The 27,879-nt window shown below is 35.8% G+C and overlaps 5 protein-coding genes across 10 annotated transcripts; 4 read left to right on the top strand and 1 right to left on the bottom strand.

Moving 5' to 3' along the window:
* The first annotated feature begins 416 nt into the window (after positions 1 to 416).
* Positions 417 to 3,980, top strand: LOC121768325 (anthranilate phosphoribosyltransferase). The gene is made up of 10 exons (XM_042164795.1): positions 417 to 879; positions 1,289 to 1,771; positions 1,896 to 2,053; positions 2,215 to 2,298; positions 2,406 to 2,458; positions 2,571 to 2,652; positions 2,733 to 2,840; positions 2,933 to 3,056; positions 3,311 to 3,396; positions 3,537 to 3,980. Exons 1-10 carry the CDS (start codon positions 546 to 548, stop codon positions 3,753 to 3,755), a joined length of 1,731 nt encoding a protein of 576 aa, XP_042020729.1. The 5' UTR covers positions 417 to 545; the 3' UTR covers positions 3,756 to 3,980.
* Positions 3,981 to 4,481: 501 nt separating this feature from the next.
* Positions 4,482 to 8,234, bottom strand: LOC121768326 (ribose-phosphate pyrophosphokinase 4-like). Of its 3 annotated transcripts, XM_042164796.1 has the most exons (8): positions 7,760 to 8,229; positions 7,009 to 7,324; positions 6,819 to 6,914; positions 6,515 to 6,583; positions 5,801 to 5,914; positions 5,544 to 5,672; positions 5,224 to 5,323; positions 4,482 to 4,818 (listed from the first exon to the last, which is right to left on the bottom strand). In XM_042164796.1, exons 1-8 carry the CDS (start codon positions 8,104 to 8,106, stop codon positions 4,685 to 4,687), a joined length of 1,305 nt encoding a protein of 434 aa, XP_042020730.1. In that variant the 5' UTR covers positions 8,107 to 8,229; the 3' UTR covers positions 4,482 to 4,684. The 3 variants fall into 3 exon arrangements, 2 of the variants coding, with proteins under 2 accessions (XP_042020730.1, XP_042020731.1); XM_042164797.1 differs by lacking the exon at positions 5,801 to 5,914 and having other exon boundaries at positions 7,760 to 8,228; XR_006043350.1 differs by lacking the exon at positions 4,482 to 4,818 and having other exon boundaries at positions 5,791 to 5,914; positions 7,760 to 8,234.
* A 5,010-nt stretch (positions 8,235 to 13,244) lies between these two features.
* On the top strand, positions 13,245 to 17,195 carry LOC121768294 (glutamate--glyoxylate aminotransferase 2-like). Of its 3 annotated transcripts, none has more exons than XM_042164745.1 (14): positions 13,245 to 13,400; positions 14,216 to 14,396; positions 14,554 to 14,619; positions 14,703 to 14,820; positions 14,942 to 15,023; positions 15,105 to 15,192; positions 15,281 to 15,439; positions 15,528 to 15,701; positions 15,801 to 15,932; positions 16,063 to 16,128; positions 16,218 to 16,282; positions 16,445 to 16,536; positions 16,632 to 16,788; positions 16,874 to 17,195. In XM_042164745.1, exons 2-14 carry the CDS (start codon positions 14,283 to 14,285, stop codon positions 17,001 to 17,003), a joined length of 1,443 nt encoding a protein of 480 aa, XP_042020679.1. In that variant the 5' UTR covers positions 13,245 to 13,400; positions 14,216 to 14,282; the 3' UTR covers positions 17,004 to 17,195. The 3 variants fall into 3 exon arrangements, with proteins under 3 accessions (XP_042020679.1, XP_042020680.1, XP_042020681.1); XM_042164746.1 differs by lacking the exon at positions 13,245 to 13,400 and adding an exon at positions 13,491 to 13,626; XM_042164747.1 differs by lacking the exon at positions 13,245 to 13,400 and adding an exon at positions 13,536 to 13,560.
* Positions 17,196 to 17,715: 520 nt separating this feature from the next.
* Positions 17,716 to 21,811, top strand: LOC121768295 (glutamate--glyoxylate aminotransferase 2-like). Of its 2 annotated transcripts, none has more exons than XM_042164748.1 (14): positions 17,716 to 17,879; positions 18,706 to 18,901; positions 19,069 to 19,134; positions 19,219 to 19,336; positions 19,556 to 19,637; positions 19,718 to 19,805; positions 19,894 to 20,052; positions 20,142 to 20,315; positions 20,414 to 20,545; positions 20,684 to 20,749; positions 20,829 to 20,893; positions 21,055 to 21,146; positions 21,242 to 21,398; positions 21,486 to 21,811. In XM_042164748.1, the coding sequence occupies exons 2-14, from the start codon at positions 18,788 to 18,790 to the stop codon at positions 21,613 to 21,615; spliced, it is 1,443 nt and encodes a 480-aa protein (XP_042020682.1). In that variant the 5' UTR covers positions 17,716 to 17,879; positions 18,706 to 18,787; the 3' UTR covers positions 21,616 to 21,811. The 2 variants fall into 2 exon arrangements, with proteins under 2 accessions (XP_042020682.1, XP_042020683.1); XM_042164749.1 differs by lacking the exon at positions 17,716 to 17,879 and adding an exon at positions 17,931 to 17,957.
* Positions 21,812 to 22,485: 674 nt separating this feature from the next.
* On the top strand, positions 22,486 to 23,229 carry LOC121767539 (cyclin-dependent protein kinase inhibitor SMR6-like). Its single transcript, XM_042163825.1, has one exon. It carries the CDS (start codon positions 22,717 to 22,719, stop codon positions 23,026 to 23,028), a length of 312 nt encoding a protein of 103 aa, XP_042019759.1. The 5' UTR covers positions 22,486 to 22,716; the 3' UTR covers positions 23,029 to 23,229.
* The last annotated feature ends 4,650 nt before the right edge of the window (positions 23,230 to 27,879 follow it).

The raw sequence follows: 27,879 nt of genomic DNA, 5'->3' as shown, positions 1-27,879 counted from the left end.
ATTACATTAAAATAGAGAGAGTACTCGTTAATACAAGTGGTGCGAATGAAAATGAAGTGCAAATCGCGTATATATAGTGTCTCGAAAATTTAAAAAAAAAACAAAAAACCGCTGGGCGATGCGCTGGGCGATCCCGACGCTGCAATGGCGCCGAGCGGATCGCCCAGCGCCCGTCGACCGCCTAGCGCTAGGCGATTTTTAATTCCGAAAAACCGCTCGGCGGTTTTCGGAAGCTGCAATGGTTCGCCTAGCGACCGCCTAGCGCCGGTGCTCGGCTAGGCGGTGCGCTAGGCGCCATTGTGGATAGCCTTAGAAGCAAATTGGTTAAAATAATTTAAATTCCTCAAGTTGTATTTAAAAAAGAGAGAAAAAGGGAAATATGTTTGATTAAATATTCAAATGGATTAGTACTACTATAAAAAAAAGTCATATCCTTCACCTCACTGGTGACTGCACATCTTTACTACTTCTGGCGACCGTCCCAAAGCAAATCCATTCCACCGCCGCGCTCGCCGCGCTCGCCGCCGCCACCAAACGGAGCGGAAATGAAAGCGCTATACAGTTCAGATGGAATTCTAACTCCAATTCCATACTTCAAAATCAAGCCAGGAATTCGAATTTCAAAAACTGCCGTACATTTTCCCATTGCAGCGGCGAAGCGTTGTTTCTCGATCAAAGCTGTTCTCGATTCAGTCTCCTTCGATGAGCTATCAGAAATCCGGAATCCAGCGATTTCGACGTCGTATCGGAATCCGAAGCTGCGGCGGCCGAATCAGACTGTGTTGGACGCGCAGACGAAGGTCTGCACTGGTCCAACTCAAACTAAGCCTCTCAATGCAGAGCAAGCCTTTAAGGTTCTAGATACAATTTTAAAATCAGGTGAATTCAAGTTATTTTGTTTTCTGTTATTTATTGAATATGAGTTGACTTGCTCAGGTTAAAACTCTGGATTTCATCTTATATTTGGTGCTAAATGCTAGTTGTGCAATTTTATGGAAGTTGATATGTAAAATGTAAAATGTAAAACGTTTTGTGATGATGAGAAGATTAGTAGAAGTAATTCAGATCGAATAGCTGAAATTTCAAATGGTTCGCTTCAAAATAACTAGTTATGCCGCTCAACATATCAAAATAACTAGTTATGCAGCTCAACATATCAAATGTGAAATGATTTGCGATGATAAGAAAATTAGTACTAATTCAGATCGAATAATGGAAGTATGAAGTTCTATAGTTTCTGTTGGTCAATTTGTAAATGGCTAGTAACTTGCAATACATCGGAAAGCAGTTAAAGGAGAGCTCAAAGGTGAAGACGAAGTATCCAAAGCACAGCTTGGAGCGTTTTTTGCAGCAATGACAATCCGAGCAAATGCCTTCCCTGAGCCAACTCAATGGAGTGATGGTGAGAGGACTGCAATGACCTATTATTGGCCACACTTAATGCGCGTATTACCACCAGATATAATATTTTTAGCTGATCCTGAACAGTCAATTATGGGAGTTAGTAGTTCAATCGGTCCTCTTTTTGTTGGTAATGGGACTGCCGAGATGAGACTGGTAGGTGCCCTCAGGGAAATTCTTGCTGGCGGTCATTTGGGGTATGAGGAAGTTCAGGGTGTTTTGAGAGATGTTCTTCCACTAAGTTCCGAAGACAAGAAAACAGCAGCTGCAAGTGAGTCGCTGCTTGCAGCATTTTTTATAGGCCAGCGCATGAACAGGGAAACAGATCGCGAGCTAAAAGCATACTGCCTTGCATTTGATGATGAACATGGTAAATTTTCTCCAATGTTCACAGTTAGCATTCTTGCAGAATCGAGATATTCTTTGCTTTCTTTTTTTCCTCTGATAGGGACTTTAAACATTTTTTGCTAAAATTTACTGATGTCCTCATTCAGGTCCAGCGCCAGTTGCTGACATAAGATCTTTGACCCATTACGGTGAACCTTATGATGGTAATACGCGATTTTTCAGGAGTACACTTTTTGTTGCTGCAGTTAGATCCTGCTATGGTGAATCTTGCTTGCTTCATGGTGTGGACTGGATGCCGCCTAAGGTCATCATCCTATTTACTTTTCCATTAGGATATGATCTCTGCTTTTAAAAAATAGCTTCAATGTAGATAATATCCTCAAAATTTGACTGTTTGGTATATTTCTTCAAATGAACACTTTACACAGAGCTTACGCATCTGTTATTTTGAACCTTGAATTCCAGGGTGGCATTACGGAAGAGCAAATGCTGAAGTTCATGGGTGCAAACACGCAATTAAACTCATTGCAGGCAAAAGAGCTACTAGAGGTCCTCCAACCTTCCCCCACCTATGATTTTTGTGATTGAACAAATACATGCTTGAGGAAATAATTCCAATTAAATGCCCTCATTTTTTGTTTTATTTTTTGGTGTAGGATGAAGATGTTGGTTTTGCTTACATTAGTCAGCGAGAAGCCCAACCTTCTCTGTACGGCAATCTAACAATTATACCTGAAGCGTGCTTTAAACTGTTTATTGTGCTATGCATATTACTTATTTGATCCTTTTGGACATGTGCATAACATCTCCTTTTTTAACAGCTATTCGTTGATTGAGTTGAGAGAACATATAAAGAAACGCCCACCATTGGCAACTACTGAAAAAGTTCAGCAACTTGTGAGGGTAAGCCTCTTAAGATAAGTTCACATCAATTTACATATCTAGTTGTGCTAAAGTCATTAGGAACTGTGGTTACCTTTTAGGCTAAGGGTAAGGAAGCTATTGTTGCTGGATTTTACCATGGAGGTTATGAGGAGTCACTTCTGATGCTAATGAGACGAAGAGGAGTCCACTCTGGCTTGGTTGTGAAGGTACTAAAGTTGCCAGAGCACTAAAAAATTTTCTTGAGTTCATACCTTCAATTTCCTTTGTTTGATGCATCTATTGTTGAACAATAATTCAGGGTGAGGAGGGTGCTCTCTCAATGACTACCAGATTAAAATCAGCAAGTGCATCAAAGGGACTGTCAGTTAATTACTGTTCTGGTTTCCGATCGCTCAATGAGACATCTAATTCGGCCATGGATGGTGCGTAACTATTGCCAATTTTCTGTCCTAGTTTGTAGATATTCCAGTTTCTTATTTTAGGCCTTCCCATGCAACTGCAGAAATATATGGTCGTAAAAATTAACTAATTAAATAAATTTGATTATTAATGAAATGAATGAAGAGGCTGTCATTAGATTGATCAAGCTCCAGGACTGATATTCTTTTACAAGTCGCAGATGTACATGCTAGTAGTAGTCATTAGTTAATAAATACTGCTCTTTGTTTTAATATAGGAGTATCACGCGAGAGTTTCAACATCGTTGTAAATGCCCAGGATTATGGCTTTGAACCAACTGATAGTCCAAGAACTGATCGATCTGTAATCTCTCTCTCTCTCTCTCTCTCTCTCTCTCTCTGACACAGTTCAGTATGATTCTTCCAGTATAGCTTCGTCATGAAAGCTAAAGCAGCAATGAGTTACTAACCACCACATTCGACTGATGTACTCAACTACTGCAGGTCACAAGGAATATAGAATTAGGGTTGTCAGCTCTGCGTGGTGAGAAGGGTCCAGCGTATGACCGGATTGTGTTAAATGCTGGGATGATCGATCATTTGCTGGGATGTGATGGTGCAGAAGATGTATTTTCAGCTCTGGAGAGAGCTCGAGAAGCTGTTGACAGTGGTAAGGCCCTTAAAAGGCTTTTAGGCTACATAAACAAGTCCCACCGAGTCTAAACGAAGCAATGTTTCTATTAGAATCCTATCCTTTCACTTCTTGTTGTAGGAAGCAAGGATGAAAAGAAAATAATCCACAAAAACACACGAGGAAGAGTCTAGAAAAAAATTCTGAACATTTTGTTTGTTAGTATTTTTTTGTTTGCATACCTAACGGTTTACCTGTGGAAAATAACTGTTTTCATAGTAATTAAATTTAGGGCTATTAGCCAGAAATCACATCAACTATAGGTTTTCGGGTCTTTATTATCAACTTTGAATGTGGTGAAAAAATACATAAAACTTTAGCGTGTAGCTACTTTTTCAAACAAGCAAATTTCACCCAAATTGAATCTAATGTGGCATGGGAGAATGTCCAAAATGATTTTATATTAGTCGAGGAGGTGGCATGTTGGAATGTCAAGCTAGACCAAAATGACTCCTCATATAATACATTAAAAAAAATTCAATCAAACAAAAAAAACCACTCAATTTACCATCAAATAGTACGTCTTTTTGGCGTGTCATCTCTACGTAATTTACAATTTGTACTCATACACTACATAGAATTTAATTTTGTTAGAATAATTTATTGTGAAAAATTAGCTGCAACTAAAAATTCATATATCACTCTCAAAGTTGAGGGTAAAGATCTGAGTTGGGCGTTAATGTATTTTCCAGCCATTAGCCATTTAATTTAAATGATATGAGTAGCATAAATGCAGCAATTAAAGGTGAACTATCAAAGAAAACAACAACCTGCACCCTTTTATTCATTATTAAGACATCGAATTCTCAAAATTATCCTACACATAAATAGAACAAAACTAGAAACATGTTTTTGGGAACTATTACACGTGACAGCTTCGCCAACTTACCTTTCGGTCAAATCTCTATAACTAAGACGCAGTGAAGAGATTCTTGTAGGAAAATGTGACCTCACACCACTCCTAAATATGGAGTGCAGACGCTATTGCAGCTGCAAGACTTATTACCTCGAACGGGGGCTTGTTCTTTACCTGCTTCACCGTCTCCGGGCATGAGTCTGTGATCCAAAAGTAAGTCATCCCATTCTCGGGGTTACCTAAAGTATCAAACACAGTGGTCTTCAGATGAAGAGTCGAACAAATGTGAATGTATAAATGCAGAAACTTGAGGGACGTTTACTTTAAACGAGAGGATAACTTGATAAAGCATAGTAGGATTGAGTATTTGAGAGGTAAGATGGTCAAACAAGTTAAATATTAATCAATCCATCAAAATAAACAGTGGATTAACTAGGATTATCACTCAATGTAAAAACCTTCTTAATTTGCAAGTTGACAACCTTCATAGCTTATCTCAACCAACAAATGTAAATAGAGGATAAATTAGATAAATAGTTCTCCCTAGCACTAACTACAGACACCATCTGTAGCAAATAACGGGAAGACATAAATATACAAGTAAATATAGAGCATATAAGATGAAAACTTTGGAATATGATTACCTCCTTTGTCATGGTTAAACCGTTGCCATGACTTATTTGGAAAGATTCCATGCGTCACGTAAGCACTTATTTTGGTAGCTCCATGTTTGGCCAACACTTTCTGTGGGAACAAAGAGACTCTTATCATGTAAAAAAGTAAATTAATATTATACTAACAAACTTCTCTTTCTGCATATTTTCATTTGAAAACTCTAATAAAAAGGGAAAATCTTCAACAGGAGAACTATCAGCTTCTAGTAGAATTTGGGTAACATTGTTCCCCATAGGGTAAAATATCCCAAAAGACAATGATAAGTTCATCCGGAAGGATAACTCCTCACCTGACACTCTATCAGCGTGCCACCAGACTGGACAAGGTCATCCACTATCACAACATGACGTCCCTTCGGGTCACCCTCCTTGATTCTTACAATTCGTTGATCACCTTCTCTTACTTTAGCACAAACAACCTGCCATGGATCAAGCAAGTTTTCCCATTAGTTCATCGTGGTTTTGTTATTCTAAGAAACATAACTTAATTTATGAAGGAATTGCATAGTATGGCGGCAAGTAAAGAGAAGTTTTCACTGTTTCTTGCCCAAAGAGCAGGTATGCCACACAACTTCAGCTTTGTAAGATAAACATGAAAAATAATAGCTCCATTGGAATTGATTGAATAGACAGAATCCAGCTTTGCAAGTATGCCAGACATCTGTGGGACAACATACAGAACCATCGTTCAAACGCTTTAGTTGATATCTCACGAATCAAAACTAAGGCAGGCTTACACAATAACATCTGGTAGCACAACGATGTCTAGAAAGCATAATTCTGTACAACGACACCGTGACATTAGCCACGCCTATCACGATAACATGCTTATATCCTAACTAGCTTTATTATGTCATAATCGCCAGACAAATAGTCACAACAAGGACAACTTTGTGTTACTAGAGATGCAAACAAAATAAACAAGGAGTAGGATAAAACTAGTCACAAAGTACACACTCATTTTCTACTGATGCTTTACTCATATCATAGTCTTCACATACACCGATAAAGTACTGCAACTCCATAAAGATAAATCCATACTCGGCATAAAATTAGGTGGTTGTAACTAAATCTGTGTCTGTACCTGTACGTGTGTGCGCTTAAGGTTATTGACTACTATAAATAGCAGACCACTGTCATTTCAGGAATTTGATATCGCAGAAACTGTAAAGTATAAATGAATTGTAGATGATTTTAAACAGTTTGTGGACTTAATGAGGATGGTAAAAGAATGTTGAACATCCACAACAAAGAGCATTACCATTGGGAAGTGCTGCAGCTGCTTGTGAAACCGTTTCCATGCACCATCATCAGGAAAGGCTATTGTTATCTGGGAAAAGGAAATTGAATAGGTAATTAATCGAAGTGAAAGTAACTATCGGACTTTCTGTGATTGAGGTTTCCACAGGGCTCACAAATTACATATCCGGAAAAATCAGTTCACTTTCATTTAAGCAGAGTTATGGTTTAAAGCAAAAACGAAGAAAAAAGATTGGTTGAAAGGTAAGCGACCCAGAAATGAGATAAGAGGCATGAACGCTCCATAAAACAAGATGAATTATTACATTATCAGAGTCAGGAAGCGATTGTAGCCTATTCAGGAGCAATGGTATACCACTTTCGAAGCAGGGTAAAACATTATCACCAAAGTAAAATCTCTCCTGTAATATAAAGAACAAAATGGTTACACTGCGTACAAAATAAACATAAACAAAACCCTGAAGACAGATGATAGAAACATAGATATGCGCCCACCTGTAAAGCATGGATATCGAAAATCACTAAACTGGCAGGTCCACCCATGGATATAGGAATATTGGACAAGATCCTCGCAAGCGTGAATGCTGTTGCAACATCTCCTTCATCCTCCATTCTCTCAGAAGTGCCCGTAGGGAAAAATGGCAGAATGAGTGTAAATGATGAGACAAATAGTCTCGGCAGAGCATAGATGATCGACAATTGCTCGAAAATAACCCCAGGAGAGCTGAACGAAGCAAGGAAGGCTACATGCTGTCCACGAACTCCTTGAGCATTGGATATGAACAAATTTGGAAATCCATCTGCAAATGTCCTGGTTGGTGTAAACTATCTGATAAGACAATCATATTTAGCATCTGACTTTTTTGCTCCATCGCTAACACATACAGGAGTCTACCATGCTTTACTGCCTCGGATCAGCTTGTCCAAGTGTGTTTTCTCAAGAATCCGAGAAGAGTATTTTTCTATTTACTATCAACTGTTCTCAGCTTCTCCAAATTCTCAAATTCATAGTAAACGCATTCAATTCTTCAATTTAGCATTAATATAATATAAATTCAAAATCCAAAATCCTTAAAGAACATAAATTTATCATTGCATGATTCCAAAGTTACTCAGCTCGAAAGCAATTTCCAAATTCAGCCCAATTAAGATCACTATAGAAACTAATCACATCAAATGCTGCAAACATTCATCCCTAAAATCGAAGAAAGACATGGAAATTCTCCTGAAATTATAGAATGTTCACCTCCAAGTAATGCTGCGAAGCTCAATTGCGTCGGACTCGGAAGCAATTCTCTCAGCGAGGTCCCTCATCTCGGAGCAGTAAAAGAGGCAAACCCTCTTAGAATTCTTGAGCGGCGAATCCATAGGCGAAGGGAGTAAGGCCGAATTCGGGGGTTTGAGGATGATGTGAATTGGGTCTGTTGAAGAGACGCAATCAATTGTCCATTTCTGAGGAGCAGCGGAAGCTTTCTTGAGCTCGCAGTGAATCCTGTTAAAGGGGCGGGTGGAATTGGGGGCTGGGGTTAGGGTTTTGCTGGGCGATTTGGACGAGAATGATGGAACGGATTGGGGCGGCGAAATGGCCGACATTTTGGGGGCAGTTGAGGGTGGCTACCTCCGCGTGAAGACGGAAGTTGTTAAAAGTGTCAGTTTCAAGACTGCGGCATTCCGATTTTGTAATTTATGTCCAAATCTGAACTAACCAGATATTAATGCTTCTTTCCACCAAAGAAAACATTAATGTTGTCTTATCTGGCAATGCTACTATAAGGTCTTGTTTTATACAAGTGGTATAAATTGCAAAGTGGATTAATGACTTGGATTTTGGCATGTAACAAAGATTTGGTCACCCACGTTTTACTTGGATTAATTGTTTTTAGACATTTTAGCAATGAACATATGGAACTAAACCTTTTTCCTTAAGATTCTTAGCAAATATGCATTAATTATGTATTTCATTCGTTCCTAAAAAATATGAATATTTAGTTTGAAAAGAATTTTAATGTATAATTGACAAAGTAAAAGAGAGATAAAAAGTTACTATTAGTGAGAGTGAGCTCCACATCTTTAGTAGTGTAATGTAATGATATAAGTTATGAATAAAATGATGTGTAAGGGTAATGTGTTAAACTATTTCAAAATTAGAAAGTTCATACTTTTCAGGGATAGACTAATAATGAAATAGTTCATACTTTTAAGGGACGAATAAAATGTTATTTATCCAACTAATTTACTTATTATCTTGTTCTCGTGGTTGTTAATTTATTCTTGTTCCTCTTTCATCAAATTGAAGTACCTCTTGATTGTTGCTAGGTTAATTAAAATGATCGAGATGAAATAATAATAACCTGGATTTAAGAATAATTCTCACTCAATAGAACTTGGGAGAGTTGTTTTACATGAGGTTTAATCTAATAAAGTGACCGATCTAGCAGCTCTAGAGACGATAATGGAAATTGATTGGATAATAGTTAGAATTTGTGCATTGGATCCTAAAATTCTATATTCATCGTATATCATTTTTTCACATCATCACGTTATTTATTTATATTTGATTTTAATTTGAAGTGGTTTAGTTAGTATAGTTACGAATAAAAACTAAATTCTATTTGTTTGTATAGTATTTAGTTGAGAGTGGTTTATGGTACATTTAGTATTTAGGTCGACACATTAGTCTATGTGGAATACGGTACACTTACTTGACATTACTGCACTAACCTCATACACTTATAAGATTACTTAAATAGTAAAAATAAAGCTATTAAATGGCGCCATGAACATGCCGAGCAACGACATTCAGGCGTTGCAGCGTATTTTCATATGGTCTAAATCTAGATTTGACTTGCTAGAAAAGACTGCATTACAACAAGACCCAACCATGTTCTGTGAATAATTTAGCAAGAATTGTTGTGCCTAGACCTTGATGTGGGAGATACAGCACATGTTCATCGCGTGCTCATACATGCTTCAACACATTCCTCGCCGGGCATTCATAGAGAGTCTTGTGACGTGCACTAATTATTCTATTAATTAAAATTCATAAATCAGAGATTTTATCTATAATATTTCAATTTCCCATTTCATTCTTCATACCTTCATGTAGTATTTTTTTTATCTACTCCCTTAATTATTAAATTTAATTTCTTTGATTTTTGGTAAATTTACTCACTATATCGAGTGACATTGTCTATATAAAAAAAAGTTAATGGAGTAAATGATCAATCATTTGTCACAATTAAGAGTCAATTGGCTTTGTATTTAGGCCGTCAGATAAATCCACCGAAGTAAATGATCACATTTGTTGTCAATATTGTTGATTAAAAGATTCTTTAAATTTTATTATTAGTGTGTTGATTCAAATCCTTTTTTTTTCTAATTTGAGTTTTGCAACTCACTTGGCATTACAGATGTCAACTGGTCCGGGTTGAACCAATCCAACAAGATCCATGCCCAATCCAATAGTAAACGTAGTGGGCTTGAGCTAGCTTTTTTGGTTGAAGTTTAGTTGATTCAAAACTCAAATAAAGCTCACAACTACAAATACCAACATGAAGATAATTTTAATTATTTTTATCCTAAATTGTAATATTAATTTATATTTTTCAATATTCCTCCTTGAATTTTGATTTACTCAAAATATATGCAATATGATAAATTTACATATGCATATTTATGTAATAAGTATTAATGTATTCCCTCCGTCTACAATAGGAGTCACATTTGGTGTGGACACGAGTTTTAAGAAATGTAAAGAATAATGAATTGGAAAAGTTAGTGGAATATGCGATCTACTTTTTTATATTGATTTTATAATAAAATGTGAGTGAAGTAAGTTAGTGGAATATGAGACCTACTTAACATTTATGGTAAAAATAAAATGTGACTCTTATTGTGTGACGGGAGAGTAATATGTTATGTAATTCTAAAATCATCTAATAAAGATATGTATGAGCTACAATAAAAAAATATATATATAAAATCTCATAAATAATTTAATTCTCAAAATATAACTATTTTTATTTATATTTTTATTAAGATATTTAATAAATGCATAAAAATATATTGACCTAGTCTAGATCATCCTAACCGCTTGTTAAGTGGACCTAAATTGATCTGGACTGAGCCCAAATATATTGAAAGATTATCTGCTTCGTAGACTTGGGCCGGACTGAACCAACCTAGCCTATATAACAGCTATACTTATCTTGAAAAAAGTGGCGGTATAAATGTATAATTATAAATTACGGGAGTTTTATATTGCTAACTCAATACTTAATTATTAATTATAATTAATTAATAGTCATTAGATATTCAAATCAAGAGCCTAGATCATCAGCCCCGGAATGTTAATACGATAAAAAAAAACGTTAATAAGGGGTATTAAGGTCAATTTACAACAAATTAGTTATAACTAACTTTTGAAAATTATCCAATAACTTTAAAACGCATATAACTTTCTCGGTTTAAATTATGTTTTCGCACAACATATATCATATTAAAGATAATTTCATAAGAATTCTAACGAGATCTCACTTGAATATGTTCCGACGTTAGAATTTGATTTTTTTTTTAAATTTTGAAATTTTTTCGTACAACAACAAATGTCAACATAGTATATAAAATATGTCAATATAATACATGTAAAATGTCAATATAAGCAATGTGTTAACATTCTCAAATTATTGTGTTGACATTCTCAAAGCATCGTGTTGATATTTTCAAAACACTATATTGACATTTTCATCCAAAACCCTAATTTGGTAGTTTTTTTCTTTTTCAATTTAATTAATAAAAACGAAAATTACACGTGACAAATTTTAGACCACAAGATTTCTAAAATCATATAGTCTTAAATTAGTTATAATTAACAATTAAATTATGAGTAAGCAATTGATCACTCTCTTGTAAATTATTAGTTAAGTATCACATTAAAGTCAAGAAATGATTTAATAATGTTGACCACGAACTATACACAAAGAAACTGCCAAATCTTATACTCCCTCCGTCCCGCACTACTTGCACTTATTTCCTTTCTGGGCGTTCCAAGTTATTTGCACTCTTTCCATTTTTAGTAACAATTTATACCTACAGTCGTAATTGTTGACTTTGTCTATCACTCATTCCTTAATCTCCGTGCCCAAAAGGAAAGGTGCGAGTAGTGCGGGACGGAGGGAGTATAAGATTTCTAGGATCACGAGAAATCCATGTTGTAATACATTTTACATTACCCCGATTCCTCTATCATAAACACCATCTTCATAGTTCTATCACATCATCGGTGACGATTCATTGTGTTGAGGCGGGGGAGATGGGCTAAGCGCCTGTCTCAACCCGACGCCACGCGATGGCAGTAGCCCTTTAAAATTCATTGAGTGCTTCAAGCAACCATCGTACAATTTCCTTGCACAAAACGATTCCCGATCTATATCATACCACAAAATATTACTAACTCAATGAACTCGAGGAGTACAAAATTATAAAACATTTTCAAACTCAGAATAGAAAATACAAAACAAATATGAGAAAAAATTAAAATAGTAAGATTTTATTTTCGAATTTGACAAAATAAATCTAATCTGTTCACTATTTAGTTCAACGAATCATCATATTAATATGAAATATTGAAGAACTATTCAAATAAGATTTAAATGATATTTTCGAATTAAATTCAGTAGCAGCTGCACATTTGTAATTTGTTGGCTTCTAAATATTACTAGTAATAAAAATATGATATGCTACATTACTTTATATGAGCATCATTAGTGAGTGTCACCATTGTTTGACGCATCATTTATTGTTGTTTGTTTGAATTATATATTTACTTTGATTCTATACATTAAAACTGTTATTGGCATTTTTATTTTTACAAAGTTCACAAAAATCAAAGTCTGATTTATATATTTTTTTCTATAATTTTAAATAAATGAATGAACGAAAAAATTGAGTTTTGATTTTCTATGAATTGTGTAAAAAATTAAAAATATCAATAATATTTTTAATATACTGGAGTAAAAACTAAATACTATATAAAACAAAATAAACAACGTCAAATGTGAATCAAACGAGAGTTAGATGCTCACGGATAGTGCTCACATAAAGTATGTAGCATATCATTTCTCGTTAATAATATTCTATCATTGAACATAAAACGGCAGAGGGCTCACTCATCGGAACGAAAACCCACACGCACAAACACATCAAAAATAAAAGAAAATTAATATGGCTAGAAATCTCATTTTTTCCAAGTGTGCTAATTTGAAAAATCAGCCATCCAAAACCGAATGATAGAATTGTAGGAGTATATCATATGTTTAGTATGTAATTTATACAAATTTCGCACGAATGAGTGTCCAATTATAAAAAAAGTTCAAACATTGAAGTTCAAACTTTAATTATGTCTAAATAAATAGTAGTAGTACTACTTATTTTTTCAATTAACCACAAATCAGATCCCACATGTGACTCCATATATATCCACTTTAGCGAAAAATATCTTCATCAATTATCACTATTGACATATGGTTTGATATCCACACACTATTTATTAAACTAAAGTATCCAAAAAAAAGGAAAAAAAAGAAAAAGAAAAAGAAAAAGAAAAAGAAAAAGAGAGGGCTTAGTCAACAGAGAGAGTTTGTGGTTTGAAAGAGAACCACAGTTGCTTTATCCTAAACTTCAAAATGAGGCCCAAAAATTGCATTGCATCAATCCAGCCCTCTTCACTGATGTGGCTGTGGTTTACTTGGAATTTATGTCTTCCCACATTGCCACCTAAGCCATTTTGCAATATCCCCTCGGATTTATTTCTCAAAATTTCAAGAATATTTATTGGGTCAATTTGAACCGAAACAGAGCGGCCCTCAACATATGCTGCTCTGAGTCAGGTGAGCCACCTTCAGATTCTAACTCATTTTAGCTTCAAATCAAGAAAAAAGACCGTGTGCTGTGCGTGTTGGCCTTTTTGGGTTGCTGGGGTTGTCTTGTGCAGTTCAAGATTGGATTTTTACATCATTTCGTGTAATATAATTTGAGGGTTATCAGATGGTGATGGATTCTTTAGCTTTATTTTAGTGATCAATATTCACTAGCTTTTTTTGCTTCTTAGATTAAGTGAGTACTGATCTGTTTTCTGCACATTTTGATCAATTCCTAGTGAAAAGGCATGTTTTTAGTGAGATTAGAGAAGGATCAGGGATTTTGAAGCTTCAGTGATTGTAAATATGTAATGGTGTCATCAACTTGGCTTTTGACATGCATTCTTGTTCAATTTCAGTTTTTAGTTGTGAGTTCAGTCACAGTGTCTGTTTTCTTGGATGTTTGTGCTGTCACCTGTATACTCATCTGTCTGCGGCCGACACCTTGCATCGGAATTTTGATTCTAGTTGTTGAGCTGTATATGTTGACATATGAGGTGCTGTTGATATATCAATGTCCTCTTTAGCTGTCTGATGTTAGTTTCTTGTTTGGTAGTGATATTTTGAAGAAAAAAGATTGGCTTGATTTCTCAACCACTGCATAATTACAATTTACAAGGATTATAGTTTTTTAGTTCTGTCACCATAATCACTATTACATGAATATTTAGGTTGAATTTGGATGGAGTTTTCCAGTATGTAAGAGGAGGTTATGCTTGTGTATTTGAATTCGTAACCAACTACTCATATGGTGTTTTGTGATTCTTACGTGTGGATGTCGCTAGGTTTCTTCAACATCTTCTGATTGCCACGGATATTGACAGAACCCTTAAAGAAGATACATAGTTCATAATGTCAAAATCATTAGATTATGAGAATTTGAATGAAAATGTCAAGAAATGTCAGTATGCTGTCCGTGGGGAGCTGTATCTTCGAGCTTCTGAGCTTCAGAAGGAAGGGAAGAAGGTTAGTTTACGAACAATACGTCTACTCATGCAATTTTGTCATCAATAACACAGCATTTTCTACATTATTTAGTGTCAATCCAAGAGGCTATATTTGGTTTTTTTTTGTGATGTTTGAAATGATACGTAAGGTATATCATGTTGTGATATGTATACAGATCATCTTCACCAATGTTGGAAACCCTCATGCTCTCGGACAGAAACCTCTTACCTTTCCTCGTCAGGTTGAAATCAGGCTCATGTTTTTACGCAACTTTCCATCTAATGCTGATACTGTATGTTTACTAAGAGAGAAATCCCATTGCAGGTCGTTGCTCTCTGTCAAGCTCCATTCCTGCTGGATGATCCTAATGTCGGACTTTTGTTTCCGACTGATGCAATCGCAAAAGCTAAACACTATATCTCCCTTACTTCTGGGGGTCTAGGTATCATATTAAACAATAATCTCATTTCCGTCTAGGATTAAGAAAACCTTTCAAAAGTTTGAGGGGCTAAGCATGTACGATGAAATGCCCAATGAAAAATGACCCGTTTATAATTGATCAGGTGCTTACAGTGATTCTCGCGGCCTTCCTGGAGTTAGGAAAGAAGTCGCTGAGTTCATTGCGAGGCGTGACGGATATCCAAGGTTATAAAAATTGAATGATGCAGTGCAGGCGAAAATATGAACTTATCAAACTGATCGTGTTGATTTTTGCATCTGTTGCAGTGATCCGGAACTCATATTTCTAACAGATGGTGCGAGCAAAGGAGTGATGCAGATCTTGCAATCTATCATACGTGGTGCACATGATGGGGTATACTTCTTGAATTGCTCGGTTGTCTCTTCATTGCTGTGTTCACAATGTTTTCGGTCGTAACTAACATTATTTGTTTCGTTCCTAGATACTCGTCCCTGTGCCACAATATCCACTGTACTCCGCTACAATATCTTTGCTCGGTGGATCTCTCGTTCCTTATTATCTTGAGGAGACTGCAAATTGGGGGCTTGATATTGGTAACCTTCGTCAATCTGTTGCTCAGGCTCGTTCTCAAGGAATCACCGTAAGCATCTCTGTATGAGCTTGTTAGTGCTGATGTATATGCATCTATTGTTTTCATCTCGTCTAATCATATTTCAATGGTGAAAAAGGTTCGGGCCATGGTAATAATAAACCCTGGCAACCCTACGGGCCAGTGCCTCAGCGAAGCAAATCTTAAGGAAATACTGAACTTCTGTTACCAAAACAATGTGGTGTTGCTTGGTGATGAAGTTTATCAGCAAAACATATACCAAGACGAGCGTCCCTTCATAAGTGCGCGAAAGGTACGTCTTTTTTCCACTGACATGCTGTTAAAATTGTGCAAAAATGTCTATCCGCATTTCCCCAAATCTGATTTATATTTTGTCATCCAACCACTAAAGGTTCTGATGGACATGGGGCCACCCATTAGCAAGGAGGTCGAGCTTGTTTCGTTCCACACGGTCTCTAAAGGCTACTGGGGAGAATGTGGGCAACGTGGTGGCTACTTTGAGATGACCAACATTTCTCCGAAGGTTTGTGCTAATGCTGTTCTTGAATTACTGGAACAAAGCAACACACTCGAGTTTAAAACTTTCGTTTCTTGATTACGAATCTGTTCTATTAAAACAACTACCTTCACTGTGTTTTCTTTTTCAATTGCAGACAGTAGAGGAAATCTACAAGGTTTCTTCGATATCACTCAGTCCCAACGTTCCTGCACAGATATTTGTATGTCTTGTATACTACAGCTTGTGTTCTTGATGCAAGTATCTTGAAAACATCTTAATTTTTTTCCTAATTACATCACCATTTGGCAGATGGGCCTTATGATGAACCCTCCTAAACCCGGGGATATATCATATGATCAATTCAACAGAGAGAGGTATAACTAGTTTCGTCATGACCCTGTTTTAAGTGTTTTTAATCACATTGTAAAACGACGAATGTCTGCCAGAAAACCCTTGAAAAGAGAAGCATCAGGCGACCAATATCTCGAAGCCCTAAACAAGATGCTGATTTCTCCATCATTTTCTTGATTTTGTAGCAAAGGAATTCTGGAGTCGCTGAGGAAGAGAGCGCATATAATGACTGACGGGTTCAACAGCTGTAGAAACGTCGTCTGTAACTTCACTGAAGGTCCTTTACGTTCTAGAATCGCACAACATCATGCCTAGTTCAAGAACAATGTTTGAATTTTATTAGTCTTACAAACTTGATGTTGATGATGGCAGGTGCTATGTATTCTTTCCCACAAATACGGCTGCCACCAAAGGCCATTGAGGCTGCCAAGAGTTTGGGAAAAGTGCCTGATGTTTTCTACTGTCTTAAGCTCCTAGAAGCCACAGGCATCTCCACCGTCCCAGGCTCTGGCTTCGGGCAAAAGGAAGGGTACGTGCACCACATTTTCTTGAACATTTTGTTTCTCTTAAATTCTCTGGTAATGCTGACTGCCTCTTGTCTTGCTTGAACATAGGGTTTTCCATCTGCGAACCACCATCTTGCCTGCAGAGGAGGACATGCCCGCGATCATGGACAGTTTCAAGAAATTCAACGACGAATTTATGGAGCAGTATGAGGACCACCAAGGGTACTCGAGAATGTGAGAGGAGAAGTGGTGAAGCAGAAGGAGAAGAAGGCATCTGCTGCTGTATATTGTTGGGATTTTTTATGTAACATGTTGCAAGAATTTCATTACAACCTACTGTTGATTTTATACATCTTTGGTTTTCGAAATGTGACTTATCACAACCTCTGTGACTGCTTAAATGATCATCAATACTAGAGGACTTTTCTTACCTATGGTGTCTCTTTCTCAGCACATAAGGAATGTCAGATTTGATTTTATCCCAAATTTTTAGGGTAAATATAAGACAAATAGAAAGTTTATGTATTTAGATCTTATAAAAAATAAGAAAACAAATAAAAAAATATTTAACATATAAATAACCCTTCTTAAAATTTGGCATACATGACTACATGAGTATCCAATTAAAAAAAAAGTTAAAAAGTAAAAAATTAATGGTTAAACAGTAAATCAAATCCCACACGTGACTCCATCTGCCGATGGGATTATAACCAATTTAGACAAAACATCAATTTATCACAATAGGCCGATGGGATGATATCCACACACCATATATATTGAACTAAAAGAAAATAAAAGAGAGGGCTCAATCAACATAGAGAGTCCAAAGAACATATGGTTTTCAAATTGAACCACTCTTCCCTCAGTTGCTTTATCCTAACTTCAAAAATGAGGCCCAAAAATTGCACTGCATTAATCCAGCACTGTTGTGGCTGTGGTGTTTCCTTAGAATTTATGTCTTACCACATTGCCACCTAAGCCATTTTGCAATATCCCCTTGAATTTAATTTTCAATATTTCAAGAATATTTATTTGTGAATAAACTAACACAGCATTGTTGGGGGCAATTTGAACTGAAACAGAGCGCCCCTTAATATATGCTGCTCTGAGTCAGGTGAGCCACCTTCAAGTTCTAACTCCTTTAAATCGAGAAAAAACACTCTGTTTCGTGTGTGTTGCCCTTTTTTGGTTGGTGGGTGTTGTCTCGTTTAATTAAAGATTGGATTTTTACATCATTTCTTGATGGAATAGTTGTGATTTCTGTGATATGATCTGAGGGTTATCAGATGATGATGGATTTTTTAATCTTTATTTTACTGATCATTACTCACTAGTCTTAGATTAAGTTAGCACTGCTCTGTTTTCTGCACATTTTGATCAATTACAGTGAAAAGGCATGTTTTTTAGAGAGATTAGAGAAGTCTCAATGACTTTGAAGCTTCGGTGATTGTAAATTTGCAATGGTGTCATCAATTTGACTTTTGACATGCATTCTTGTTCAATCTTGGTAGGCTTTACGTTTCAGTTTTTAGTTGTGAGTTAATACTCTGTGACTCTTTGCTTGGATGTTTGTGCTGCCGCCTGCATACTCGCCTTATCTATCTTCAGTCGACAACTTGCACCGTAATTTTGATTCTAGTTGATGACTTGTATATGTCGGCAACTTGACATATGAGGTGCTGTTGATGGATCAATTTCCTCATTTGTAGTTTGATGTTAGTTTCTTGTTAGGCAGTGATATTTTGAAAAAAACAATTCACTTGAGTTCTCAATCAGTGCATTAATTGCAGGGAATATGGAGTAGTTTATTAGTTCTGTCATCATAATCACTATTGCATGAATATTTGGGTTGCATTTGGATGGAGTGTTCGGTGTAGGAGGAGGTTATGCTTTGTGGATTTGAATTCATGACCAATTATATTGTGTTTTGTGATTCTTAGGTGTGGATGTAGCTAGGTTTCTCCGACATCTTCTGATTGCCACGGATATTGATTGAACCCTTAAGAAGATACATAGTTCATCATGTCAAAATCATTAGATTACGAGAATTTGAATGAAAATGTCAAGAAATGTCAATATGCTGTCCGAGGGGAGCTGTATCTTCGAGCTTCTGAGCTTCAAAAGGAAGGAAAGAAGGTTAGTTTACGAACAATACTAATACTCATGGATACTATCATAAAATTTAGTTCGTCGCTATCATTGTCTTTTCTGTACGTTTTAGTGTCAAACCTAGAGGCTATATTTGTTTATTTATGAAATTTGAAATAGTCCATAAAATGTATTGTGTGGTGACATGTATACAGATCATCTTCACCAATGTTGGAAACCCTCATGCTCTCGGACAGAAACCTCTGACCTTTCCTCGTCAGGTTGAAATCAGGCTCATGATTTTATGCAACTTTACGTCTAATGCTGATACTGTATGTTTACTTAGAGAGAAAATCGAATTGCAGGTCGTTGCTCTCTGCCAAGCTCCATTTCTGCTGGATGATCCTAATGTCGGACTTTTGTTTCCAGCTGATGCCATTGCAAAAGCAAAACACTATTTATCCCTCACTTCTGGGGGTCTAGGTATTCAACACTAATCCCATCTCTCTCTCTCTCTCTGGAGTATTGTTTGTGATTTTGAGGGGGGTAAATCAGTCTGAAGTTTGTATGAGGAGGTTAAAATCAAAATTATTTGGTAATATATGTATACAATTAAGAAGGCCTTTCAAAAGCTTGAGGGGCTAAGCATATACGATGAACGACTTAAAAAAAAGCGAAAGTGACGTGTTTATAATTGACCAGGTGCTTACAGTGATTCTCGCGGCCTTCCTGGAATTAGGAAGGAAGTTGCAGAGTTCATTGAGTGGCGTGATGGATATCCAAGGTTATAAAAATTGAATGATGCAATGCAGGCGAATTATGAACTTATCAAACTGATCATCTTGATTTTTGCATCTGTGTCAGTGATCCGGAACTCATATTTCTAACAGATGGTGCGAGCAAAGGAGTGATGCAGATCTTGCAATCTATCATACGCGGTGCACATGATGGGGTATACTTCTTGAACTTCTTGGCTATCTCTTTGTTGTTATTTTCACAATGTTTTCTGTTGTAACTAACAATATTTGTTTCGTTCCTAGATACTTGTTCCTGTGCCACAATATCCACTGTACTCCGCTACAATATCTTTGCTCGGTGGATCTCTCGTTCCTTATTATCTCGAGGAGACTGCAAACTGGGGGCTTGATATTGTTAACCTTCGTCAATCAGTTGCTCAGGCTCGTTCTCAAGGAATCACCGTAAGCATTTCTCTGTCTGAGCTTGTTAGTGCGATGAATATGCACCTATGGTTTTCATCTCGTCTAATCATATTTCAACGGTGTAAAAGGTACGAGCCATGGTGATCATAAACCCCGGCAACCCTACAGGCCAGTGCCTCAGTGAAGCAAATCTTAAGGAAATTCTAAACTTCTGTTACCAAAACAATGTGGTGTTGCTTGGTGATGAAGTTTATCAACAAAACATATACCAAGACGAGCGTCCCTTCATAAGTTCGCGAAAGGTACATGTTTTTTAACTGACTGGCTGTTAAAATTGTGCCAACATATGTCTCCACATTTCCCCAAATCTGACTTACATTTTGTCATCCAACCACTGAAGGTTCTGATGGACATGGGGCCACCCATTAGCAAGGCGGTTGAGCTTGTTTCCTTCCACACCGTCTCTAAAGGCTACTGGGGAGAATGTGGGCAACGTGGTGGCTACTTTGAGATGACCAACATTTCTCCAAAGGTTTGTGATTATATAGTACCGGATCAAAGCAACACACTCAGAGTTTTTTTTGAGCATGATCAAAGAAACTTCTATTCTTGATTACGAATCTGTTCTATTAAAACAACTGCCTTCACCGTGTTTGTTTTTCAATTGTAGACAGTGGAAGAAATCTATAAGGTTGCTTCAATATCACTCAGTCCCAACGTTCCTGCACAGATATTCGTATGTCTTGTATACTACAGCTTGTGTTCTTATCTATAAAACATCTCGATTTTTTCCTAATTACATCACCATTTGGCAGATGGGCCTTATGATGAACCCTCCTAAACCTGGGGATATATCATATGATCAATTCAATAGAGAGAGGTATGCCTGGTTTTGCCACGACCCTGTTTTAAGTGTTTTTAATCACATTGTAAAAGGACGAATTTATGCTAGAAAACTATCGAAAAGAGAAGCATTAGGACACCAATATCTCTGATCCCTAAAGAGATGCTGATTTCTTCATCATGTTCTCGATTTTGCAGCAAAGGAATTCTGGAGTCGCTGAGGAAGAGGGCGCATATAATGACCGACGGGTTCAACAGCTGTAGAAACGTCGTCTGCAACTTCACTGAAGGTCCTTTGTGTTCTAGCATCACACACCATCATGCCTAGTTCAAGAACAATGTTTGAATTTTATTAGTCTTACAAACTTGATGTTGATGATGGCAGGTGCTATGTATTCTTTCCCACAAATACGGCTGCCACCAAAGGCCATCGAGGCTGCCAAGAGTGTTGGAAAAGTGCCTGATGTTTTCTACTGTCTTAAGCTCCTAGAAGCCACAGGCATCTCCACCGTCCCAGGTTCTGGCTTCGGGCAAAAGGAAGGGTACGTGCACCACATTTTCTTGAAAACATCGATTTCTTTTAAAATCTCTGGTAATGCTGACTGGCCTCCTATCTTGCTTGAACGTAGGGTTTTCCATCTGCGAACCACCATCTTGCCTGCGGAGGAGGACATGCCTGCGATCATGGACAGTTTCAAGAAATTCAACGACAAATTCATGGAGCAGTACGAGGACTACCAAGGGTACTCGAGGATGTGAGAGGAGAAGTGGTGAAGCAGAAGAAGGCATCTGCTGTATATTGTTGGGATTTTTATGTAACATGTTGCAAGAATTTCATTACAACCTACTGTTGATTTTATATACTCTCTTTTTTGTATCTAAATGTGACTTATCACAACCTCTGTGACTGTTTAAATCATCATCAATACTAGAGGACTGTTATTACCTTTGTTTTTTTCTACGGTCGTATTCCAATCTCGTGTTTCATTTCATCAGTTACAATACGATAGGATAACATATTATATTGATAACATTTGGATCAACATAACTAATCTTGTTAGAGTGACTTTTGCTATTTTGAATTACGTTTCCAGTAAAATATGTCTATTTTAAACTATGTATATTGAACAACTGAACTGATTCAAACATATATTTTCAAAATTAAATTAAATGGTGTCAATCTTGAATAATGTCACTTATATTCTCGAAACCACTATGCAAACACCTATTTCATCCGTTTCATAAAAATAGAGACATGAGTTTTAATACATAATTGTTAAAAAAAATAGAGATAAAAATAAAATAAGTAATTGCAGTATTTTACTGAACAGAACAAAATGGAAGTCTCTATTTATATGGGACTGAGACTGAGTATACTTAAAACTTTATTATAACTCAGAATTAACTTAATCTCTAAATTTGATGGTTAAGTGATCAGGGACTGCGAGGAAATTTAGCAACTGGCGAGGGCAAAATCGAAAACTAAGAGAACCGACGGTTGAAACAAAACTAATTGGCGCCAGGACTCAAAGTCAATATTGAGTAAATTACTCTGCTACCCTCGCCAGCAAAAACTCGTCACGAGCTCTATCCCTTTTCCCAGTCCTTTTAAATCTCCCTCTTTGCTTAGGTCACAACTTACTCGGGTTCTCTCTCTCCAATTTCCTCACCTCCCTTCATTTAAACTTCCCCCTTTCCCACAAAATCATAAGAAACATCACAAAATCCCCCCTTTTTTATCTCTCAATAATCAATTCCATCTTTCTTCCCCACACCAAAAAAAGATCAAAAAAGAGTGAACCCCTTTTCCTATTTCCGCACATAACATACATACAACCCATCAAAATTCGATCTTTCCAAATGGGTGTTCCCGAAAAGCTTCATTCCATAGATAGTGGAGCTGTGGATTCCGAAAAATGGGTTCTTTCCGCCGGAATCGCTCTCAGAAGCTCTATAAAGCCGGTTTTCACCAAACCGGCGGAGAAAACCGACTCCGACGAGGATTTGCCGACGACTCCGACGTACGCCGAGTCGAGAATGCCGGCGAGATTGCTCTGCCCGCCGCCGCCAAAGAAGCGAAAGCCGGCGCCGGCGAGATCATGCCGAGTGAGAGAGTTTTTCAACCCTCCTGATTTGGAGACTATCTTCATACAAAGAGTTGAGGGTGCCTAATTAAATTTAGTGGGAGCTTTCTTTATCTAATTTTTAGGTCTTTGTAATGGATATTTTATTTTCCTATGTAAGAAGTGTAAGATGTCAAAGGGCAATCTAACTAGGTTATTACCACTCATGACTTGTTTACCACAATCATTGTATCGATGTTGGCCTTTTGGTTTATTGAAATTGATGATGGGATTTCGAATACGGTAAAAACTTAGATTACTAGTGTCGGATTTTGGATTGTGATGCATTAATTAGATGGGAATTCCCACATCTGTCGCAGCTTGCCTCATATGGGAAAACCATTCATATGATGCATGTGCATTTGCCTCTACCAAATAGAGTTCGAAAATATTTACACGTGACATGTCTTAGTTTGTCAGTCAAAGATGATATACTGTATGTTTCATGCTTTGAGGTGAGAGTGTCGATAATGCGCAATTTTTGAGACGTTTTTTCTCTAATCAATAGGACATGAGCTCAAGTGATCTGATGTGTGTTTGTATGAGTAGCTTGATCTTATGATATGTGAGTGGGAATTGCTTTAATTTAGATATATATGCATTGTAAATTATTTTAGCATTATCTTGTAGTAACACTTTAATTTGAATGTGTTGAGAATGTCCCACCAAACAATGACTTCCCACCCATGTAGGACGCCCTTATGATAGTGGGAAGCTTCTCTGTATATGCTTTTCTTTTTCTATGATAAGTGTGGGCAAAGGACAAACTACACAAAGTGATATAGAGATTACTACCATATAAGAATCCTATGCTCTCTCTCTCTCTCTCTCTTCATGTATATGTGTTTGTGTGTGTGTGTGTGTCTCTGTATTTTATATATAGAGAGAGATGCATACACTAGTGGCATACAACATTCATCAAGAATGTCAAGATTAACCTCATTTAGTTACTATTACTACATTTTTTTGCTCCATATGTTTTCTTGATGAAATTAAATGGTAATATTTGAATTTTGACAAATGGAGCAATAAAATTAAGCCATCTTTTTGTAGGTTTTGTATGTACGTGAGAGAGGAAAAGATGTTTTTTCTATAAAAAAAGTTGGATAAATAGGAAACATCAAGCAAAAGAAGTCTGCTGCTGACATATGTAAGCATTTATTGGAAGAAACTAATGTTGATGATGTTGAATGGAGTCCAAAATGAGAAAAAGGAATATTGGAAGCTCCTATTTTTCTTTTATTTATTTTTCAATAAAAACACATTTGTCGATCATATATGAATTCATATAGTAGAAAAAAATTAGGCCAGGAGGACTGGGGTCAACCCATCGCATCTGCAATAAATCAAGATTGTCGTCACTATAAATATTGTTGGGTGATCATTCAATTTTAGACTTACATCAAGCCATGCGCCAAAATTGAACATATAATTAAAATTAAATGGTTTGTGTGTATTTAAAAATCGAAAATTTGCGTAGTGAATTTTTTAAGGATTTTATTCGAAGACAACTTTATGTAAAAGTATGATTAGACACGTCAAAACATTATCTAGGCAGTTCATTCACACCTAAAGATTAGATAGTGACATCACAATGTAGTCTTTTTTGATTAATTTATTCATTGCAACAATCCCCAAAACTGCCACAACTAGGGATGTCAATTTAGCCCGCAACCCGTGGGCTGACCCGAATAGCCCGCCAAATTTATAGGGTTAGGGCTGAAAATTTCCAGCCCGATAAAATTACAGTCCGATTAGCCCGCACCCGATTAACCCGCAACCCGTTAGGGCCAGACCTGAAAACCCGATGGGCTGGCCCGGAAACCAGATAAAATTTATATTGTTCTATTTGTTTGATTCTAATTTGACACTTCATTGATTATTTTATAATACAGATTACTGAAAAAATAACTTTCCATTTTATATATTAAATATATAAATTATATATCAAGTTTTTATTAATATAATAATAGATAAATGAATTAGAAACTTCAAATTCACTAAAAAAATATATTTAAATTTCTAAACATGCTTTAAAATTTCTTGATGTTTATGTTTTATGTGGCATAAATCTCAAATATTAGTATTTGATCATGCTAATATTTGAGTTTACGCATATATCTCAAATTTATCATAATTAAATATTTTACATTTTATAAATATAACTAATTTTCACCATTATTTATTGGATTGATCGCATGTTAATTTTATCGGTAGCAACCCGATTAACCCGATGGGCTAGCCCGAAACCCGAGCTTTTAGGGTTAGGGCTGAACTTTTATAACCCGAAAAAATAACAACCCGATTAGCCCGCACCCGATTGACCCGCAACCCGAATAGGGTTGGCCCGAAACCCGGTGGGCTGGCCCGATTGACATCCCTAGCCACAACCACTCGTCAAATATTTGAAATTCCGCACATATTTATTATACGTAAATTTTTTTTATTACTTCTCAACCTCTATGCAGTACTCAACAAGTATATAAATTTGCATGTTAAAATATTGGGATTAAGCTCTCCAGCTTCGCCAATTACAAGTAATAATAACAAGGGTGAAGTTCACCTAATCCCAAGCATTTTTAGGAATTAATAAATATACTATAGGGATCGGTGCGTTTTAAAGAAACAAATAATATAATTTCATAAATTGGCATGAAGTGAGTGAGGAGGTATTAGGTGATAATTCTTTTTTGGCTTGAAGCGATCAATAATTGAAGACAGCACATGAGAGGGGGCTTGTAATATTCTTTACACTAAAAATGCATATTTTTTATGCTTAGTTTCTTGTTTTTTTATTGTTCATTGAAAGAGAAATTTGCAGCACTTTAATCTTTTTATATATAACTATTTTGGTGGAAAGTAGGCCACATCCAGCGTGTTCCACTTCTAGGGACTTCCCATGATTTGTAGAATATACATCTCTTAAAATTGAATATACGTCATTAATGTTTAATACTACTACTCTAGCTATTGTATTTTGTACTATATACTATATATATACACAACTAAGACAACAACATTATTAGTTAAAAGTAAACTAATCTTTATAATTTTATAAAAATCCACGAGCTACAATAAAATCTTTATAATTTGAAGTACCACTTATATCTCCCCACAAGCAACAATAAAATATGCAGTTTTTCTAGACAAACTTTTAGCAACTGACGAAGTTAAATAAATTTGTCTGAAATTTTGTCAGTAAAAAAATTTTAATAAAAAAGGATTAATAATGATTTTTCATTTATGCCGTAGTAACTCAACATCTAACCTATTGGATATATGAGAATAATTTTAGACTAAGCTTTACTTCATTGTTGTCACCATCATGAATTGGATATATGAGATTTCTTGACAATGTTATTTTAGTTTTCGTCAAAACCTTGAGGATTCTACTCAAATTTCAAGTACATCAAAGTTGTACAGTAATATTGCACTTGTATAAATTCTCGTAATATAGGTTATGTCTAAAATCAATTAACAATTCATGATGGAATTAGAAGAAATCATGACTACTTGATCATAATAATAAAATGATATTTAGATAATTCCCATACGTTATGGATACTTATGCAATTAGGTAGGGTTAAATGGAGTATATTATCAAATCGGCTTATAAATTTTTCCACTAACTTTTGTGAGTGAGGATCTTATCACAACATGTGACCAGCCCTAGTTTATTTTAACAAGAAACAATGAGAAAAAAACTTAAGCACAATTTACTATTTATATAGTATTTAAATTTCATTATCTATCTGGATAGAGTCTGAAGAATGTTGCCACGATAGTCAAATGACAAAACAAATTCAAAATGCAACAGATATGTGAAAATAATTTAAACTATTCTATTTTCGTTATTCCTTTTTCCTTTTTTTCCTGTATGAAGCCAATGGTAGATTCGAAACATGTTGATGTTGTACAGAAATATGACAATAGATTTTGGAGAATGTATTACAAAAAAGAACTCTGTTCATTTACCATATCTGTCTCCCGCGCATAATGTAATAAAATTGGAATATATCATTGCCAAATAATTCATCCAAATAGATTTATATCACTGCTTTCTTTTTCCAAAACTAAAATTCTACATGCCCCTAGTCTATATATTCACAGATAAAATGAAAGGCAATCATGTGATTTTATAGAAGTATTCAAACTCATACCGTATCAATCACGAGATTGTTTATCCACCGACAAAATCATTCCAAGGAAATTTATTTCCATTTAATGGGATTATTTATACTCCATCAATTCCAAGCATTTAATATTCTTATTTATACTAGTACTAGTTAATATACCTGATAGGCTCATACGGTAAAAAATGTAAAATTAGCACATATATTCCCTACCATATCTAATATCTTAATTTATTTATCAAAAATACTAAGTAAAGGGTTTTGATATATGCAAAATTCGATCTTAATATAAAAACGCAGAACAAAATCATACATGACATTTTTAGGTCATTTTAATAAATGATGACCTAAACTGATCTAAAAATGACATCAAAGCCAGGTATTATAAAATGACCTAAAACTGATTAATAATGACATTATGTATTTTTGGTTAATTATTGACAATTAGATCACCTAATCCTAAGACCAAGATTTGGTCTTCATTTCTGGATTTAGATGCATTCTTGCTTGGATCATCTCCAAATAGGGATACCTGAAAGAAAGGTCTACCCATTTTTTTAAGGAAAAAATGCAAGAACCTTTTTCTTCGATTTTTTTTACCATTTTGAAAATTACATCCTAATTATTAAAATAGATGATTTCATTTTCTCGAGGACTTCTTAACAATCCTAACTATTAAAATAGATTATTTCATTTTCTTGAGGACTTGTTAATAATAATTAAAAATAATAGTACAACAATATGTGACTATGCTAATGAAGTACATT

This window comes from Salvia splendens, chromosome 15 (genome assembly GCF_004379255.2).
Source record: "Salvia splendens isolate huo1 chromosome 15, SspV2, whole genome shotgun sequence".
Taxonomy (NCBI): domain Eukaryota; kingdom Viridiplantae; phylum Streptophyta; class Magnoliopsida; order Lamiales; family Lamiaceae; genus Salvia; species Salvia splendens.
The sequence above is the reverse complement of the archived record's forward strand: the minus strand, read 5'-3'. Positions and strand labels throughout refer to the sequence as shown.

What these genes read in the sequence shown, in the direction of transcription:
- LOC121768325 (XM_042164795.1), top strand. Translation starts at nt 546, where the DNA reads ATGAAAGCGCTATACAGTTCAGATGGAATTCTAACTCCAATTCCATAC. An exon ending in TGCATTTGATGATGAACATG is followed by an intron (nt 1,772 to 1,895) that starts GTAAATTTTCTC and finishes GTCCTCATTCAG; the next exon opens with GTCCAGCGCCAGTTGCTGAC. An exon ending in TGGACTGGATGCCGCCTAAG is followed by an intron (nt 2,054 to 2,214) that starts GTCATCATCCTA and finishes CTTGAATTCCAG; the next exon opens with GGTGGCATTACGGAAGAGCA.
- LOC121768326 (XM_042164796.1), bottom strand. Translation starts at nt 8,106, where the DNA reads ATGTCGGCCATTTCGCCGCCCCAATCCGTTCCATCATTCTCGTCCAAA. An exon ending in CTTCGCAGCATTACTTGGAG is followed by an intron (nt 7,325 to 7,759) that starts GTGAACATTCTA and finishes TACACCAACCAG; the next exon opens with GACATTTGCAGATGGATTTC. An exon ending in AGCTGCAGCACTTCCCAATG is followed by an intron (nt 5,915 to 6,514) that starts GTAATGCTCTTT and finishes GTTGTCCCACAG; the next exon opens with ATGTCTGGCATACTTGCAAA.
- LOC121768294 (XM_042164745.1), top strand. Translation starts at nt 14,283, where the DNA reads ATGTCAAAATCATTAGATTATGAGAATTTGAATGAAAATGTCAAGAAA. An exon ending in CCTTCATAAGTGCGCGAAAG is followed by an intron (nt 15,702 to 15,800) that starts GTACGTCTTTTT and finishes CAACCACTAAAG; the next exon opens with GTTCTGATGGACATGGGGCC. An exon ending in GGCTTCGGGCAAAAGGAAGG is followed by an intron (nt 16,789 to 16,873) that starts GTACGTGCACCA and finishes GCTTGAACATAG; the next exon opens with GGTTTTCCATCTGCGAACCA.
- LOC121768295 (XM_042164748.1), top strand. Translation starts at nt 18,788, where the DNA reads ATGTCAAAATCATTAGATTACGAGAATTTGAATGAAAATGTCAAGAAA. An exon ending in CCTTCATAAGTTCGCGAAAG is followed by an intron (nt 20,316 to 20,413) that starts GTACATGTTTTT and finishes CAACCACTGAAG; the next exon opens with GTTCTGATGGACATGGGGCC. An exon ending in GGCTTCGGGCAAAAGGAAGG is followed by an intron (nt 21,399 to 21,485) that starts GTACGTGCACCA and finishes GCTTGAACGTAG; the next exon opens with GGTTTTCCATCTGCGAACCA.
- LOC121767539 (XM_042163825.1), top strand. Translation starts at nt 22,717, where the DNA reads ATGGGTGTTCCCGAAAAGCTTCATTCCATAGATAGTGGAGCTGTGGAT.